General features: G+C 36.0%; 1 protein-coding gene across 1 annotated transcript in view; it reads left to right on the plus strand.

Moving 5' to 3' along the window:
• Positions 1–14,162, plus strand: part of wnk4b (WNK lysine deficient protein kinase 4b) — a 76,902-nt gene extending 62,740 nt beyond the window's left edge. The window contains exons 12-20 of the mRNA XM_051103502.1: positions 3,111–3,284; positions 3,941–3,995; positions 4,194–4,322; positions 6,929–7,815; positions 9,464–9,569; positions 9,889–10,471; positions 10,860–11,065; positions 12,229–12,323; positions 12,462–14,162. Coding sequence (XP_050959459.1) covers positions 3,111–3,284; positions 3,941–3,995; positions 4,194–4,322; positions 6,929–7,815; positions 9,464–9,569; positions 9,889–10,471; positions 10,860–11,065; positions 12,229–12,323; positions 12,462–12,464 — 2,238 coding nt within the window. The 3' untranslated portion in view covers positions 12,465–14,162. The remainder of the gene's footprint in view (positions 1–3,110; positions 3,285–3,940; positions 3,996–4,193; positions 4,323–6,928; positions 7,816–9,463; positions 9,570–9,888; positions 10,472–10,859; positions 11,066–12,228; positions 12,324–12,461) is intronic.
• Positions 14,163–15,463: the final 1,301 nt, after the last annotated feature.

The following is a 15,463-nucleotide window of genomic DNA, read 5'->3' on the forward strand; positions in this document are numbered from 1 at the left end:
AAAAAAAAAACTCTACAGAATTGGTGCAAACTGCTTTCCCACAACTAAAAAACACATTTAAAAAGCATTAAAATCTTAGATGTTTACTAAGATCCTTCTATTATCTATTGAAACCCACAAAGATATTTAAAATATTAGTAAACTTAATATATTTAAAATCATCATTTTCAATTGGGAGGTGGCTGTCCTGAACCCTGACCCCTAAATTTAAACTTACATTTGTATTTTATATTTTATTTGTAAATTCTAAAACTTCTGAAATTTTTATACATCTACAACTGTTCGGAACTGTGCTAGCTAACCATGTGCTGATTAGCATCTTTGAGCTAATGTTCAAAAGTATCTAAAATTGTCACTACCAAAACAGTCCCAACTGAAACATGTCATCATTGTTTCAGTAGTGACAAAAGGGAACACATAATCTTCATATTTGGGGGAAATAAACAAAATTTTACTACAGTTATGCAAATGTTTAGTATTTGTTTTAGTAAAATTCTGTGATGTGGTCACTACCAGTGTTGGGCAAGTTACTTTAAAAAAGTAATTAGTTATAGTTACTAGTTACTTCTCACAAATAGTAACTGAGTTAGTAACTGAGTTACATCATTATAAAAGTAACAAATTAACAAGGAAAGTAATTAATATTGTTATTTAAATATGTTACTTAAATATGTCAAATAGCTTGGACACCCCAATGTTAAATGAGTAAAACATTGTACACCAATCTACACTATTTTAATGTTGCTGTGGGACAATGTGAGAGACACCTTTCAGGGGCTAAATTTCATGTTATATCATTTGAAACTGCCAAGTCTACTTTTATTTGTGTATAGTCATAATAGCAACAAAACAATGTGCTTTTGTAAAGAAAATAAACAGGGTGCACTCTCTGGCATCTCGGTCTCTGTCACTTCTCTTCACAGACACGTGAATAAAACAACCTAAATTTAGCAAATACCTGCCTCATGAACATGAGAAATTTATGTATAGAAAGCTTGAAATATGTCTACTTTTAAATAAAGTCACGTCAACTTTACTTGTAGGTAAACACCCACTTCACCTCCGAAACAAATGTCAATATTCATTAAGTATATCTCGGCTACTTTTCATTTCTGGAAGAAGACGCACTAAGAGAAATAAGCCAGAATTTACCTCAGAAGAAGAACGCAACACAATGTGACGCACAGCTTTGCGAGTCTTATGGCCGAGAGAGAGCCTACTCTAATGAAACCACTTTAGTGAGCTCAATTACAGTAACGCTGCATTTTATTGTCAGTAACGGTAACGGCATTGTAATGGGGGAAACAGTAATTCGGTTGATTACTCATTACTGAAAAAAAGTGATGCCGTTAGTAACGCCGTTTATTTATAACACCATTATTTCCATCACTGGTCGCTACCAAAACATTACTGTGCTCTCACAACCAAAACATGGGATGTTTTGTCAAAAATAAAGTATAATGAATTGTCAACTAAGATGTTATGATAGTTTTTGGTTTTTTTTTTTTTTTTTTTTTTTTTTTTTTTTTTTTATTTATTTGATCAGGGACAATGCACAAACAACATTAGTCTAAAATAAGAAAAGATGTCATGTGCCAGGTTATAGCAAAAATGCTAATTTCCACCCGCAGTCCCTGGACAGGTTGTTGTTACACTTACAAAATGCATATTCAAACTAAGTTTGAAATCAGTATGATCAACTTTTAACCTTTTACAAAGAAAAACTGGATTCAAAATACAACAAATTTTATAAATTGCACTTGAAATATTGTTAAAAAGCCAATTGTTATTGCTTTACCTCTGATAAAATTGTAATAAAAAAATGTATATTTACAATGTAGATGTAAGCAAAGTCTTAATAAGGCAATATAACCTTTCTAAATAAATTATGTACTACTGTGTTTTCGGTAGTGACAAAAATTCCAAAACTTTATGAAAATACAATATGAGAATTAACTGCACAATTACTAGAAATGTGTACCTCAGATATTATACAATTTGCATACATACAAATGTTTTGGAAAAAGATGTTTCCACCTCTGACTTTGGACCAATTCTGTAGAATGGCCCATATATAAAATTAAATTAAATAAAAAAATAAATTAAAAAAAAATTTAATATAAATATAAATATATAAAAGTAATTATGGAATTAATTGAAAAGTCTAACATTATATTAAATTAAAATAGAATGGAAAATAAATTGCAACAAAAAAATAAACATACAGTACAATCAAATATCAAATTTCTATATAGTGTAGTCTCTTTTAAAGGAAAATGGAAAACGTTACAATTGCCCTCAGTCTCCACTGTACTCCACTAAATACCTGTAAACTCAAAGTTATGGAGGTCAAAATGGACACAAGGACAGAGATAAGGCGGCACTCCTTGTGAGAACTGCATTATACCGTGAGAAGTGTTGATGGTTCAGCTTCTGTGTTTGCACGAACTCTGCAACCTCAAACCTGCAGTGGAAAATCTATGCACCATTTCTCTCATCTGTTCATCTAAAACATGTTGTACTGTTGCATCTTCAATTACCAGCAGAAAACCAGTTCGTATGTGACCATTGTGACTTGTCAGCTATTTTGACATATTTTTAGCCTACGGGAGAAAAAACTGGTTTGTGACTCATCTCATTCTCAATAAGTGTTAAAAATCACTGGAGTATATGTAATTATGGTGACGCTGCTATAGTGTTTTTCTATGGAAGCATAGCTTTTTTCTGTATTGATATGTGTCACAAAAAATATCTATGTAAAACGGAATCTGGGGTGAGTGTGGTTTTAGCGGAGATACTGAAAATAACTTTAGTTTGCTGTTTTCTTTGGCTTCTTTGTGTTAGCTGTGACTAAAACTTGTTTTGATCAGTCTGTCCATGGCCTTGAGACTGGTTCTAGGAGTCTTAAATATAAACGGTAGTGTTTCCCTGCACTACATTATGAGTACGTGTCTTTGTTCACTGCTCTGTATCCCTGCTTAATATTGAATTCCAGTAGCTTTGAAAGAGACCTTTGAACTCATTAAGAAAGTCTGCTCAAAAGAACACGCAAGAGGACTCAAAATTAAATCAACCCAATTAACTTATCTGTCTCTTTTTACCCCTTTTAGGTACATAATGAGTTTATCCTACCTGGGGAGAGAGAGGGATTCATCCATCGCATGAGAGACATCATCCGGCGGGCGGAGGCCCTGATGAGGAGAGAGCCTTTGGAACCGCTCGGCCCAAGAGACAACGCCCGTCTGCCTTATCTGAGCGGAGTCGGCACACTGTCTGCCTCGCAGGTGTGTATCCACTGTTTTCAAAATTTTATACGAATTTTAAAATGTTGGTAACACTTTACAGTAAGGTTCATTAGTTAACATGAGTTAACATGAACTACAGCATTTATTAATCATAGTTAATGTTAATTTAAGCATTTACTAATGCATTATTCAAATCACAAGTTGTGTTTGTTAACATTAGTTAATGCACTGTGAACTAACTAAATTTGCACAATGCTACATGTGCTATTTGCACTTCTGGTAGATGCAGAACTGCATTTCATTGCTGAGTACCTGTACTGTGCAATGACAATAAAACTATATCTACCCATCTATTTATATGAGCTTTTCTTTTTATGTGTGTTTCTGGCAATGGCTTGGAATTCAGTCGTGGGGTTTTATATGTGGCATTTTAACAGTGCGATTTTATATGTTGTGGTTCAGAAATCCAATCTTCTGATGTCATGAGATGTTAGAGACAACAATTAATGATTGTAATAAGAGAACTTAATCATTAATATTGAACAGTCATTAATAAGAAAGGTGACTGCAACAGTGTGATTGTCAAATTTAATCAAGCTTGTGTGAGTCTTACCTTTTCTAACACGTGTTCCTAAATTTGTCACTTTTGTAGATAGTGATGTTAATGCCAACATGTGCTCTGTTTTTCCCCACAGCCTAATCTCCACACGCAGGGCCTCGCTCGTACACACTCCTCCTCCTCGTTGCCAGGTAACGAACACACACACACAGAACACTTAAACACTTGTGCACACAAACGCTGATCATATAAAGTATGTGTAAAGTCTTTGCAGTCGATATTATAAACAAATGTGCCTTCATTAATAGGAAAAAAAATTTTTTTGTAAGGTAAAGAAAATTGAACTTTCTCAATATAATCATGATATGAACCTGTTGGTGTATGTCCAGATTACGCTGCTGCCAGTATAGGGCCAGTGACCCGAGGTTCCTCCCCCACACTGAGTGCCGACTTTTACGTTGATCCCGATGCCGTTCCACCCGTCCGGCCCCTGCGTTCACAATCTTTCCACACTACAGGTACACACAATAAATCACTTTGTTCTTCCTTGAATTTAAGTAAATTAAGAGCTGGGGGGGTGAAAACTTTTGGAATTTGAAGATCAGGGTAAATTTAACTTATTTTGTCCTCTGGGGACCATGTAAGTATCTTCTGTAGCTTCTGAAGGGCAGTACTAAATAAAAATACGATATTTATTTGATATTTAGGCAAAATAAGAAAAATGTACACATTCTCTTTCTGTTCAAAAGTTTTCACCCCCGCTCTTAATCCATGTTTTTTCATTCTGGAGCATCAGTGAGCGTTTGGACCTTCTGTAATAGTTGCATATGAGTCCCTCAGTTGTCCTCAGTGTGAAAAGATGGATCTTAAAATCATACAGTCATTGTTGGAAAGGGTTCAAATACACAAAAATGCTGAAAAACCAAAGGATTTGTAGGACCTGAAGGATTTTTCTGAAGAACAGCGGGCAGTTTAACTAACATTATAACTTAAAATACAGTTGTGGACAGTGTTGAGGGTAACGCATTACAAGTAATGTGAGTTACGTAATCAGATTACTTTTTTCAAGTAACTAGTATAAGTAACAAGTAACAAACTACTTTTCAATTTACAAGAAAATATCCAAGTTACTTTTTTTCAAAATAAGTAACGCCAGTTACTTTGTTTTAACATTGACTGATTGACAACTCTCCTGTCGCCATGTTGGGGAAAAACGTGAAGAAGTGCAGAGCCGAACTCAGAATATGCCACAAACCAGCTATAATTAAATATGTTAACACATATATCTTTTATGTATCTAATCCCACTGTATTAACTGTTTTTGCTGCTGACCTTCGATCGTTCAATTCAAGCATACTAATAAGCAAAAATAACATTAGACTAACATTAAACTATTATTTTACACTAACATTGTAAACTAACATTTGTGCTTCTCCTGTGTTCTACTGCACAGACACAAATTTACATTTCCTTTAGCCTGAGGCTTATTTATTTGCCAAAAATAGAACATTTTATATTAAAAACAAACAAGCCCGCTTAGATTTAAAAAGTAACACCAAAGTAACGTCACACATTACTTTACATAAAAAGTAACTAAGTAGTGTAATTAGTTACTTTTTTAGGGAGTAACACAAAATTGTACTGCATTACTTTTAAAAGTAACTTTCCCCAACACTGGCTGTGGATCATTCAGGTAACAACACAGTATTAAGAAACTTTTGAATGGTTTCATTCATATAAATTCAGCTATTTCTCTTGTGGACTACAGTATATGTAAACGTCTTTTATGTGAAATATCGTATTCAGGTCAGTACTAAATAAAAAATAACATGCATTTTGTATGATCCCTCCTGTTTTGGTAAAATAATGAACATTTTGCAAATTCTGCAAGGTATATGTAAACTTAATCTACACTGAACTAAAAGAACCTAAAAGCAAAACTACAAACTTGTTACACCATGTAGAATCAATCAGATTTACTGAATAGAAAGCAGGTTTTGTGCCTGTCATAGTGTTTTAACTTGAATCAAGCCCAGCAGATGTCTTTTATCTTCAAACAATGGGTCATTTAATGTTATTCTATTAAAGCTTTTATTGCAAAGTGTTGTGTTGATAAACAACTTCATAGTCCAAGTGTGTTTTCTGCTTTTGCACAACCTCAGGTGTCTCAACATACAGTACATCACCGTATCAAATTTACACAAAATGTTTGTCTTTGGTCTCTCCGAGTCATGAGCGCTATGTTCTGTCACACAGACAATCAGTACAGTCCAGACCTCTCGGGGACGTTCAGTGTTCAAGGGGCGTCATAATGAACATTCTCTCTGTCTCGCTCTTTCATCTTGTTTCTTTCACTCGTGCCATTGTTACCGAGAGCACTTTTCCATGCCTGTTTCTCTCTTTGCACACCATTAGCTTTGAGGCTACGGGAACAAACTCGATACCTTGTGTATCCCACTCCGCAACTGACTTTCTAAACACCCATCCCCATGGAGACCAAGCTTTGATGCCAGTGTCATTGTTGACGTATCTCAGGATTTGCTTTTGACACCTGCTGCTTTAAAATGAACAAATAGATTTCATTACCTGAGAGAACAAACCACACATATGTCACAGCCTGTGCACACTATAAAAGCTCTATTTTAAGATGACCAGTTTTTATACATAATCATTGCACCAATAGGAAGCAGAGTTTGACAAATGCTCCAGTGTGGTTAACTCATCAGGAGTGAGGTCACATCCCGATTTGTGGCTTTGTTTTTATATGCCCAAGTGATGTTAATGGAGCGTTGTCAGGAGTCAAGCACACCAATGACAGGTCAAAGTACGTCAGAGAGTCCTATTTTAATAAATTCTCAATTGAAAATTATGACATAAGACGGTGACCGAAGGTTTTCCACAAGTGTTTCTGATTGAACAAGTAACCACACTTAGAGCTCATTTACTCAAGGGACAGTCCCTGTGGAACATCCTGGAATTTAAGACATAAAGGCTAACAGGTCATGCCTTGTTCTTTGAAGGACTTGAACCCACAACTGAACAATGCCAAATACTGATGAACACTACAACAGTGTATTGAGCTTAACCCAGTGTCTCTCTTTCTTCCCATTTCCATTTCCTTCAGGTTCCTCCCAGACCTACCAGGCTTCTACGCCCAACTACCCGCAGTACTCCCACCCCGACGTTCTGCCACATCTCCTGCCAAACCAGATGTCCGCCATGCCCCCTCAGCTCCCCAAACCCACTTACGTTCACAACACCCACTTCACATACTCCTACCAAATGGATCACGGCTCCCTCAATAGTCCCCTCAACCCTAGTCCTCTCACCCGGGTTCCAAGCAATCCAAACTTCTTTTCCTCCTCTTCGTCCTCTTCTGTTGTGTCACCAGTTCAGCAGTCCGTCGAGATGCCTCCTCAAGGTGAAACCAACACTTTGCCGCTTCCAGTTGCCCCTCCACCTGGTCCGCAAGCTCCAGGCATGTGGCCACCGCCTTCCCAGCAGCCTTTTATTTCGCTGGCCAATGTTCTTTCTCTGGCTATGAATTTTGCGCAGTCCTTTATACCCCCTGGATCCATCCCTCAAGGTTTCCACCCGCAAATGACCCCTCAACCAGGGTACGGCCCTATGTATCCAGCTCAGCATGCGAGTATGAGTAACCCGGATCCTCCATACCACCAGGGTGCACAGAGTGGACAGTATATGGATATGTACCAATATCCTGATGCTCACATGCAGATTCCGGCACCAGTTCCTGAACCTCAAGATGGGAGTCAAAGAGCATCTCCACCAGTAGTCCCTCTTAGGGAGATGAGAATACCTGAGATCAAACAGCCCATTTCCGCAATCCCGAGTTCTTCTCCAGGGTCCAGAAGTAGCCCACTGGTGGAAAGCCAGTCTAACCCCACCGGGCAGCTCAGAGAGCGGGCAGACAGTTCAGCATCAAGCTCCCGCACCCCATCCAGCACAAGCTCACCAGCGTCCTCCACATCCCCAAGCCCACAAAACACAGTAAGTATTCAAATAAACACACACAAAACAACTTTTAACCTCAAAGGGTAGTTCACAAATGGCAAATTCTAAGTAAATTCTTAGTTACACTCATATCAAACATGGCAAAACCAATTTTTTTCTTCTTTCATGAAACACAACAGAAGAAATATTGCAGAATCTACTGGCTGCTCATGAATATTCAAACTTAGCATCTCATGTTCAGTTAAGTTTCACACAAAAATAGGGCCCTATGAAATCTGTTTCATTTATTTTTTTTCCAAAAATACATTTTATGGATTCTTCTTTTTCCATTTTTATTTTTCTAGATTGTGTTTTAATGGTTTCATTAAAAATGTATATTAATCAGAAAGCATGTCTAAATAATTGAAATCATTAAATGTACACAATGTGAAAGCAAATTATTAAAAGATAAACAAGAAATACATTTTTAGGGCCATATGAAATATGTTTTATTTTTTCAGATTTTTTTCTCCTTCAAATTCAGTTTTATTTTTAACTAATTCTGTGTTTTTCATTTATTTTCTAGATTACATTTGAATGGTTTCATTACATTTTTATAATCAATGGCATCTCTCATTAATTAATTAATGTATGAATTTGTTTATTATTTATTTCATAAATACCGTGTTGTGTATTTACATTTTCTGGTAAATAAATTTTAGTAAACAATTTCTCTGGTAATGATATTCTTTGAAAAATAATGTTTAAATAATCATTTTATTAACATTAGTAGTAGTAGAAGTACCATCTTTACATTAAGTAATATATTTCTGTCACAGTTTCTTCACGTTAAACCAAACTTTTATTTTGACGGATTGCTTTGAAGACCTTTATGACGATAGTTTCTTTCAAAAGAAACGTTAAAATGCTCATGAAGTGACTTTCAGAGCAGTTCTACAGATTTATGTTTGTGTTCATGTACACATATATTGCGCGGTTCAGTATGTGTAGTAAACGAAACCAAGTGTCTGCGCCATTCACTCACACAGAGACTTGCAGGACATGCAGAATTTATATTTTTGTGGCTTAATATTCAGCAATAGTCTATGTCATGTTTTGATTTAAGTGTACTACCCTATTTTTGATTTATTCATCATAAATTTGGCAAATTCTGTTACATTCCGTCTTATACAGTAAATTCTGTTTTTATGACTGGATTCTGCGATTCCATTCGTGTTTTTCGCATCGCGCAAATCATAAAGCCCTACAAAAATCGCATTACAGTTGGAATATGTATGTTTAAGTTGGTTTTTGAGTATTATATAAAATTTCTCAATTTGTGTTCCACTCAGGGAACTCAGTGAGGGTGATAAAACAAGGATAAAAGTTTCCTTTTTTGGGGTGTCTGTCACTTTAAAGACTTCTAAAGCCAAACCTGTTTTTCTAATGATGTGTCCTGTTTAAACAAATACATGCATCACCACAAGAACGTCTTTTAAGTGTTTCTGTCAATGTAAATATGAGGGTATGCTATTAAGTGGAGCGTTGCTCTCAGACGTCTTTGTGAGCATACTTAGACAAACCTGTTTTGAGCATGTACAGTATTTGACGTGGGTGTTGTCTGTTATTACACGTCTCAAAGCACCTGTAGAATGAAGGACATCTGGGGTTGACAGTTTTATTAATGTTTTTCAACCTGTTTTAGGTGTCCTCACCTGTCCCAAGGTCCTCCCCTACTCTGTCCATGTCTCTGGCTGTGTCTGAAACGAATTCCATCGCAGCCAAATCTAGACTCTCACCTATTTCTGAAGGTGAGTTGCACACTTTCCATCTGCCACACACCCATAAATACTACACACCCTTCTTGTACACAAACACACACAAGTGCATGAAGGCCACACAGCCAGGTAAGAATAACATTTTCCGGTTGTGTACCCGAGGGCTAAAACGAAAATACAAAGCTGCCATCTACTGACTGAAAGAGCTTATTGCATACTTAGCACATTGTACCGTTAGTTTTTATATGGTTATGTTTTTTTCAAGCACTTTACCACTCATATTTTGTTTGGAAATTGAAAAAATATCTGTTTTTTGATTGTTTTGTTCACTGCCTACACTTTGTGTCCACAGAGAAAAAGTCTATTGTCACAGTGGGACGGTTCCAGGTCAGTCCAAGCAAGGAGATCCCCATTCCAACACCCAGCCCGACCCCCAGCCTGACGCCAACTCCCACCCCTACAGCTACGCCCACATCCACATCCATATCGACCCAAACATGCTCTGTAACAGTCCCCCAGGCCACGCCCCCTGCACACAACAGCCAATCAGACAGCAGCACAGACATACAGGTGGAATCAGAAAGCAGTCCCAGCTCTCTGAATGAATCACCACCACTTATCCAAACACCTAATGAGGCTTTGGGCAGCTCAGACAGCGCACCCTTGTGGACTGGAGAACCTAAAACACCAGACAGAAAAGTTGTAGAACCAGACGAGGGACGTGGAGGTGAGGAAGGGGAGGAGGTGGAGGAGGAGACAGAAAGGAGGCGGAGGAGGATAAGTGTGAGTTTGCTGGATAGTTCAGCCGGGAGTCCTCAGTTCAATCTAAATCAGCCGTGGATGAGCTACACACGCAGCGCGTCTTACGCTAGCAGCGACGAGACAGAAAGTGAAGACGAGGGAATGTATGAGGAGTTACAGGAACTCAGAGAGAGGTGAGCCTGTAGTATGTTTTGTGGGCTGCTTGAGCCCATTCCTGCAAATCCCTGTACATTTTATGAAGCGCTTCAATTCTAGCAGTGTGCCTAAGCATCAAACCTGTTGTAAGCAGCTGTTGTAACTCTTATAGTTCCGACACAGACAGTGTCCATTATATATATATTCCTAAACTTTTTTGGACCTAACATGTCCAGACATGTTCAGTGATGTGAATTTAAATTATGCTGTTTTCAGGTGTGCAAAAATATATAAAATCAGAAAAGAACTTTCACAGACTGTATCCTGTGATATATTGCTGAATAAGCTCTACTAGGTTATTTGCCACTTGAAGTTTTAAAACCACTGCCTTGTTGTTGACTTCCTGTCATTTTCCCTCTTTCTCAGACATGTGGCAGAGGTTCAGGCTCTCCAGGCCACTCAAAAGCAAGAGATAGAGGAACTCTACAAACGGATGGGTAAAGTGCCCCCTCCGGGAATCGTGTCTCCAGCTGCCATGTTGTCCAGCCGCCAACGTCGCCTGTCCAAAAGCGGAGGGTACTCCAGTTCTCGTCGAAATAGCCTGCAGAGACTGGACATACTGCCCCCTACAGGTACCACAAGAGAATTTACAAACATTTTACTGCTTTAAAAAAATATTTCAGCTTGGAAATGCATTCACAACCAATTTTGTACTGAAACAAGGAAAATTGCTAGGTAGGGACTTAATTGTATCCATTGGGAATTGATTGGATCATGCAAAGTGGGTGCTACAAGTCAAAACAATGTCAAGTTATTGACGAGGTTAAAAAATAAGAGGGCTTTGATGTCGGCTACAAAGAAGTTACATTTGAATAGATATTACAAAAGAAGAAAATTATGTGGCATTTGGTATTTGGTAAAGCTATTTGCGACTTTTTTCTTAAAATTGCATGATACAAACTTACAGTTCTTACTTTTTTCTCAAAATTGCGAGATACAAACTCAATTCTGACTTTTTTTTCAAAATTGCATCATACAAACTCAAAATTCTGACTTTTTTTTCAAAATTGCATCATACAAACTGAAAATTTTTCCTTTTTTCTCAGAATTGCATGATGCAAACTCACAATTCTTACTTTTTTCTCAGAATTATGATTAAAAATTCACAATTATGACTTTTTTCTCAGAATTGCATGAAAAACTTACAATTCTAACTTTTTTCTCAGAATTGCATGATACAAACTCACAATTGTGACTTTTTTCTAATAATTGTGAAATCTAAACTTGTAATTGTGAATTAAAAAGTCAGAATTGCGAGATATGAATTTATTATTTCGAAAAAATCTCAGTCTTTTTTTCCCCTCAGAACTGGACATTATTACTCCCAATTGCTTGTTTGTCTTGCAATTCTGACTTTATTTCCCGCAATTCTGACTTTACAACTCATACTTGCGAGTTTATATCACGCAATTCGAGATGCAAACTTGCAATTGCAAGAAAAAAAAGTCAGAATTGTAAGAATTTTACCGGCTAACTTTTTTTTTATGCCTGTTTAAAGATTTAGTTCATCATCTAGCACTCACTTAAAGGGATAGAAATATATATTATGGCCCTTTAAGAACACTTTTATTTACAACATTTGTTTATTTTGTTAATTTGTTAATGTTACTTTTATAATGTACCTTTGTATAATAAAGTAATATAGAGTTATAATAACAGCCATTCATCGGTTATAGATTACAGCTTAAATGGCAGTACATATAACTGAATGTAATTTCCTCAAACACACTTTCAGGTATCATGCGTAAGAACTCAGTGAGCGGTAGCAGCAGTGGGTCACAAGAAAGGACCAGTAAAGGAGTGACCTTTGCCTCTGATTATGCCAGAATTGTGAGTGATTCTATTTGCTTTTATTGATTACAACCTTTTTGTACCCTCTTAACCTGTTTTGGTTTGTTCTTTACCCCCTGCTAATGAAATACACAAGAGAGGAATGTTACATGACCTTCCTTTTTATCTTTCCGACAGTGATTTCTTTTTCTAAGAAGCCCTTTGGCCTTCGTACTCCTCTACTTATGGACTGAAGTGACTTCCTCATGCAACTGCTGATGTGTGTGAGCACATTTTTGTGATATCAGAAAAGGAGTATGTGTTCTTCACAGACTGTGATGTGAATATTTTTAACCAGTATACCTCTGCTCAGTATTCGAAGGATGATTTACGTACCTAGTGAGCTTTCTGAAGAGACGGGGCACTTGGAAGCACAGACTTTATATATGAAACTTGTTTAGAGATGTGATGTAGTTGAAATGCCACTCATTGCAGCTCTAGCACCCCTAGTGGTTGAATGTATAAATTGCAAATGTGTTTTCACTTATTAGGCAGTCCATGTGGTTGCTGTCTATAATTTGGTCAACTGTAGATCAACTGGTCAGTTCATTTTTATTCCAAATCCCAGGCAGTCATAAATACCTGAAAGAATCGGTACTGTAAACAATTGTATTTTCTCCTTTGCAAAAATGCAATGCAATTCAATACATTCAGTCCTTACAAAGACTTTCAGGCCTCACTGTAGGTTTGCTTTTAAATAAACAGTATCATGTACATATGACAAATTGTAAAAATGTTCATCATGGATTTCAGTGCATATGTGACTTGCAATGTTTTGCACTCTTAATAATTGCACAAAATATTTTTTTAAACACCCATAACTTGCAGTATTGAAAATGATTTTATTTCTTTTTCATAATACAGATCTCTGATGCCTCAGATTTGTCTAAAATGAATTTAGATAATGCAAAATGCAAGGCTTTATTGATATTTAGACCTAAAACCATTTGATCTAACATTATTTGACTATTTAACTGAGAATAATAAGCATATTTAAATGTGCTTGTCAATCAATTCTCATTTAGATGTTATGCAAAAGTGACTGAATAAATGCATTTCTGGAGGTAACAATCTAACCAAAGTATCTAAAACCAAATTTTAGAAATGAATCTGCCTTCAGTTCATTAAATGCCCATTCTGACATTTTTCTCTAAATTGTAAATTATACTTTTAGTTGTAATTTTAGTAGGTGCTGAGTAAGAATTTAGTTCCTGCTGATGTTAAAACAGCATTCGGTGTGAGTTTGCTTTATTTAATGGCTCTTCAGCTTCTGGCTGCCTAATGTTTCCTATATTTGAAACTCTTCTGTCTTAATGCTTTTCCCTTTGTTATTCATATTTTAGTTAATAGTGTGAAATGAAGATGTTAACTGGTGTTTTCTTAATTAAAAGAAGAAAAACAAGCAAACAACGGACACACCGCACTTTTCCTCATGGCATTTGCCAGTAGATGCCATAGATGATCTGTATATAAGGACAGTAATGAGTTGTGACATGTGGAGTCTCAGTTTATATGCCTCGGACTATGCAGCGACGTTACGTTATATAGGAATATGTGAAGATAAACATATTGACAACTGAGAAACTGTGAAGTTTGAACAATTGTTGCCTTAAAGTATCTGTGTTTGCTTGGACAGCAGGTGTGTTCTACTGCATAGCAAGAGAAGATTTATATATAGACATAGATTTATTTAGATAAAGAGAAAAGCTGTATTATATTATGCGAAAAAGTTGTACTGCCATACAGATTGTGCCTATTGTTTTTTTTTTACAGTTTACTCTTGATTCCTGGATGAGACATGATTGTTGTAAATGTACAAATAAATAATGATTCACAAACAACCAAATGTTTCCTTGCATTAAAATTGTATGAACATGTACAAGTGGGGTCACATTTTTCAAAAGTTATTTAAATGATGTTATTAGCATAACAATATAGTTTAAAATGTAGAGTTAAAATGTCTTTTAAGGTACGCCTTATTTTGTCACAAATTTGCTTACTAGATTAGTGACCTAGAAGAGTGCAGAATCCAGAAAGAGTGCAGAACCATTCACCTGAAAATGAAAATTTGTTAAGAATTTACTCAGCTTCTACCTCTATCCAAGATGTAGATGGGTTTGTTTCATCATAAAAACAGATTTGGAGAAATTTAGCATTACATCACTTGCTCACCAATGGAGCCTCTGCAGTGAATGGGTGCCGTCAGAATGAGACGCTGATAACACATTTGGAAGCAAAAAGCTGTGTAAGAAACAAATCCATCATTAAAGGATTAGTTCACTTTTAGAATGAAAATTTCCTGATAATTTACTCACCCCCACGTCATTCCTTGATGTTTATGTCTTTTTTTTTTTTTCAGTTGAAAAGAAATTAAGGTTTTTGAGAAAAACATTTCAAGATTTTTCTCCATATAGTGCAGCTTTAAAGGGCTCTACATGATCCCAGCCAAGGAATAAGTGTATTATCTAGTGAAAAGATAGGGAAAAAAAAAATAATAATAATAATAATAATTTAATTTATATATTTTTTAATTTATATTTTATATAAATTTATAATTTATATATCATAAATCTATATAGATCTATCATTAAAAAAAAAATAAAATCAATGTCAACTGTCCACTATATGGAGAAAAATCCTGGAATGTTTTTCTCAAAAACCTTAATTTCTTTTCGACTGATGTAATGAAGACATGAATATCTTGGATGACATTGGGATGAGGAAATTATGAGGAAATTTTCATCCTGGAAGTGAACAACTTATTTAAGATTTTTTTAAACTGTTGCTTCTTGACAAAATACCAGTCCAAATCCATAATAATGTTTCCTTCAGTGAAAATGTCTATTCCTTGTTGTTCTCTCACATCAAAATCCACATAATGTGTTTATAACTGTTCTGGAATTTTTGGTTGTAAACAGTCCTTGATTCAGACAAGATGACTTTTTCACTGGCGAAAGCAATATTATGGATTCAATTTAGCCGGAAGCAACGTTTTTAAGTTAAAAAAAAAAAATGTTCTAATGATGGATTCCTTTATTTCAAACACAGAGCTTTACCCTTCTCAAGATTTTCTACCATTGGCCGGGAGTTTGATTGACAGGCGATCTGACCAATCATAATGCCAAGTCTGCCATATTGCC

Source organism: Labeo rohita, chromosome 3 (assembly GCF_022985175.1).
Source record: "Labeo rohita strain BAU-BD-2019 chromosome 3, IGBB_LRoh.1.0, whole genome shotgun sequence".
NCBI classification, from domain to species: Eukaryota; Metazoa; Chordata; class Actinopteri; order Cypriniformes; family Cyprinidae; genus Labeo; species Labeo rohita.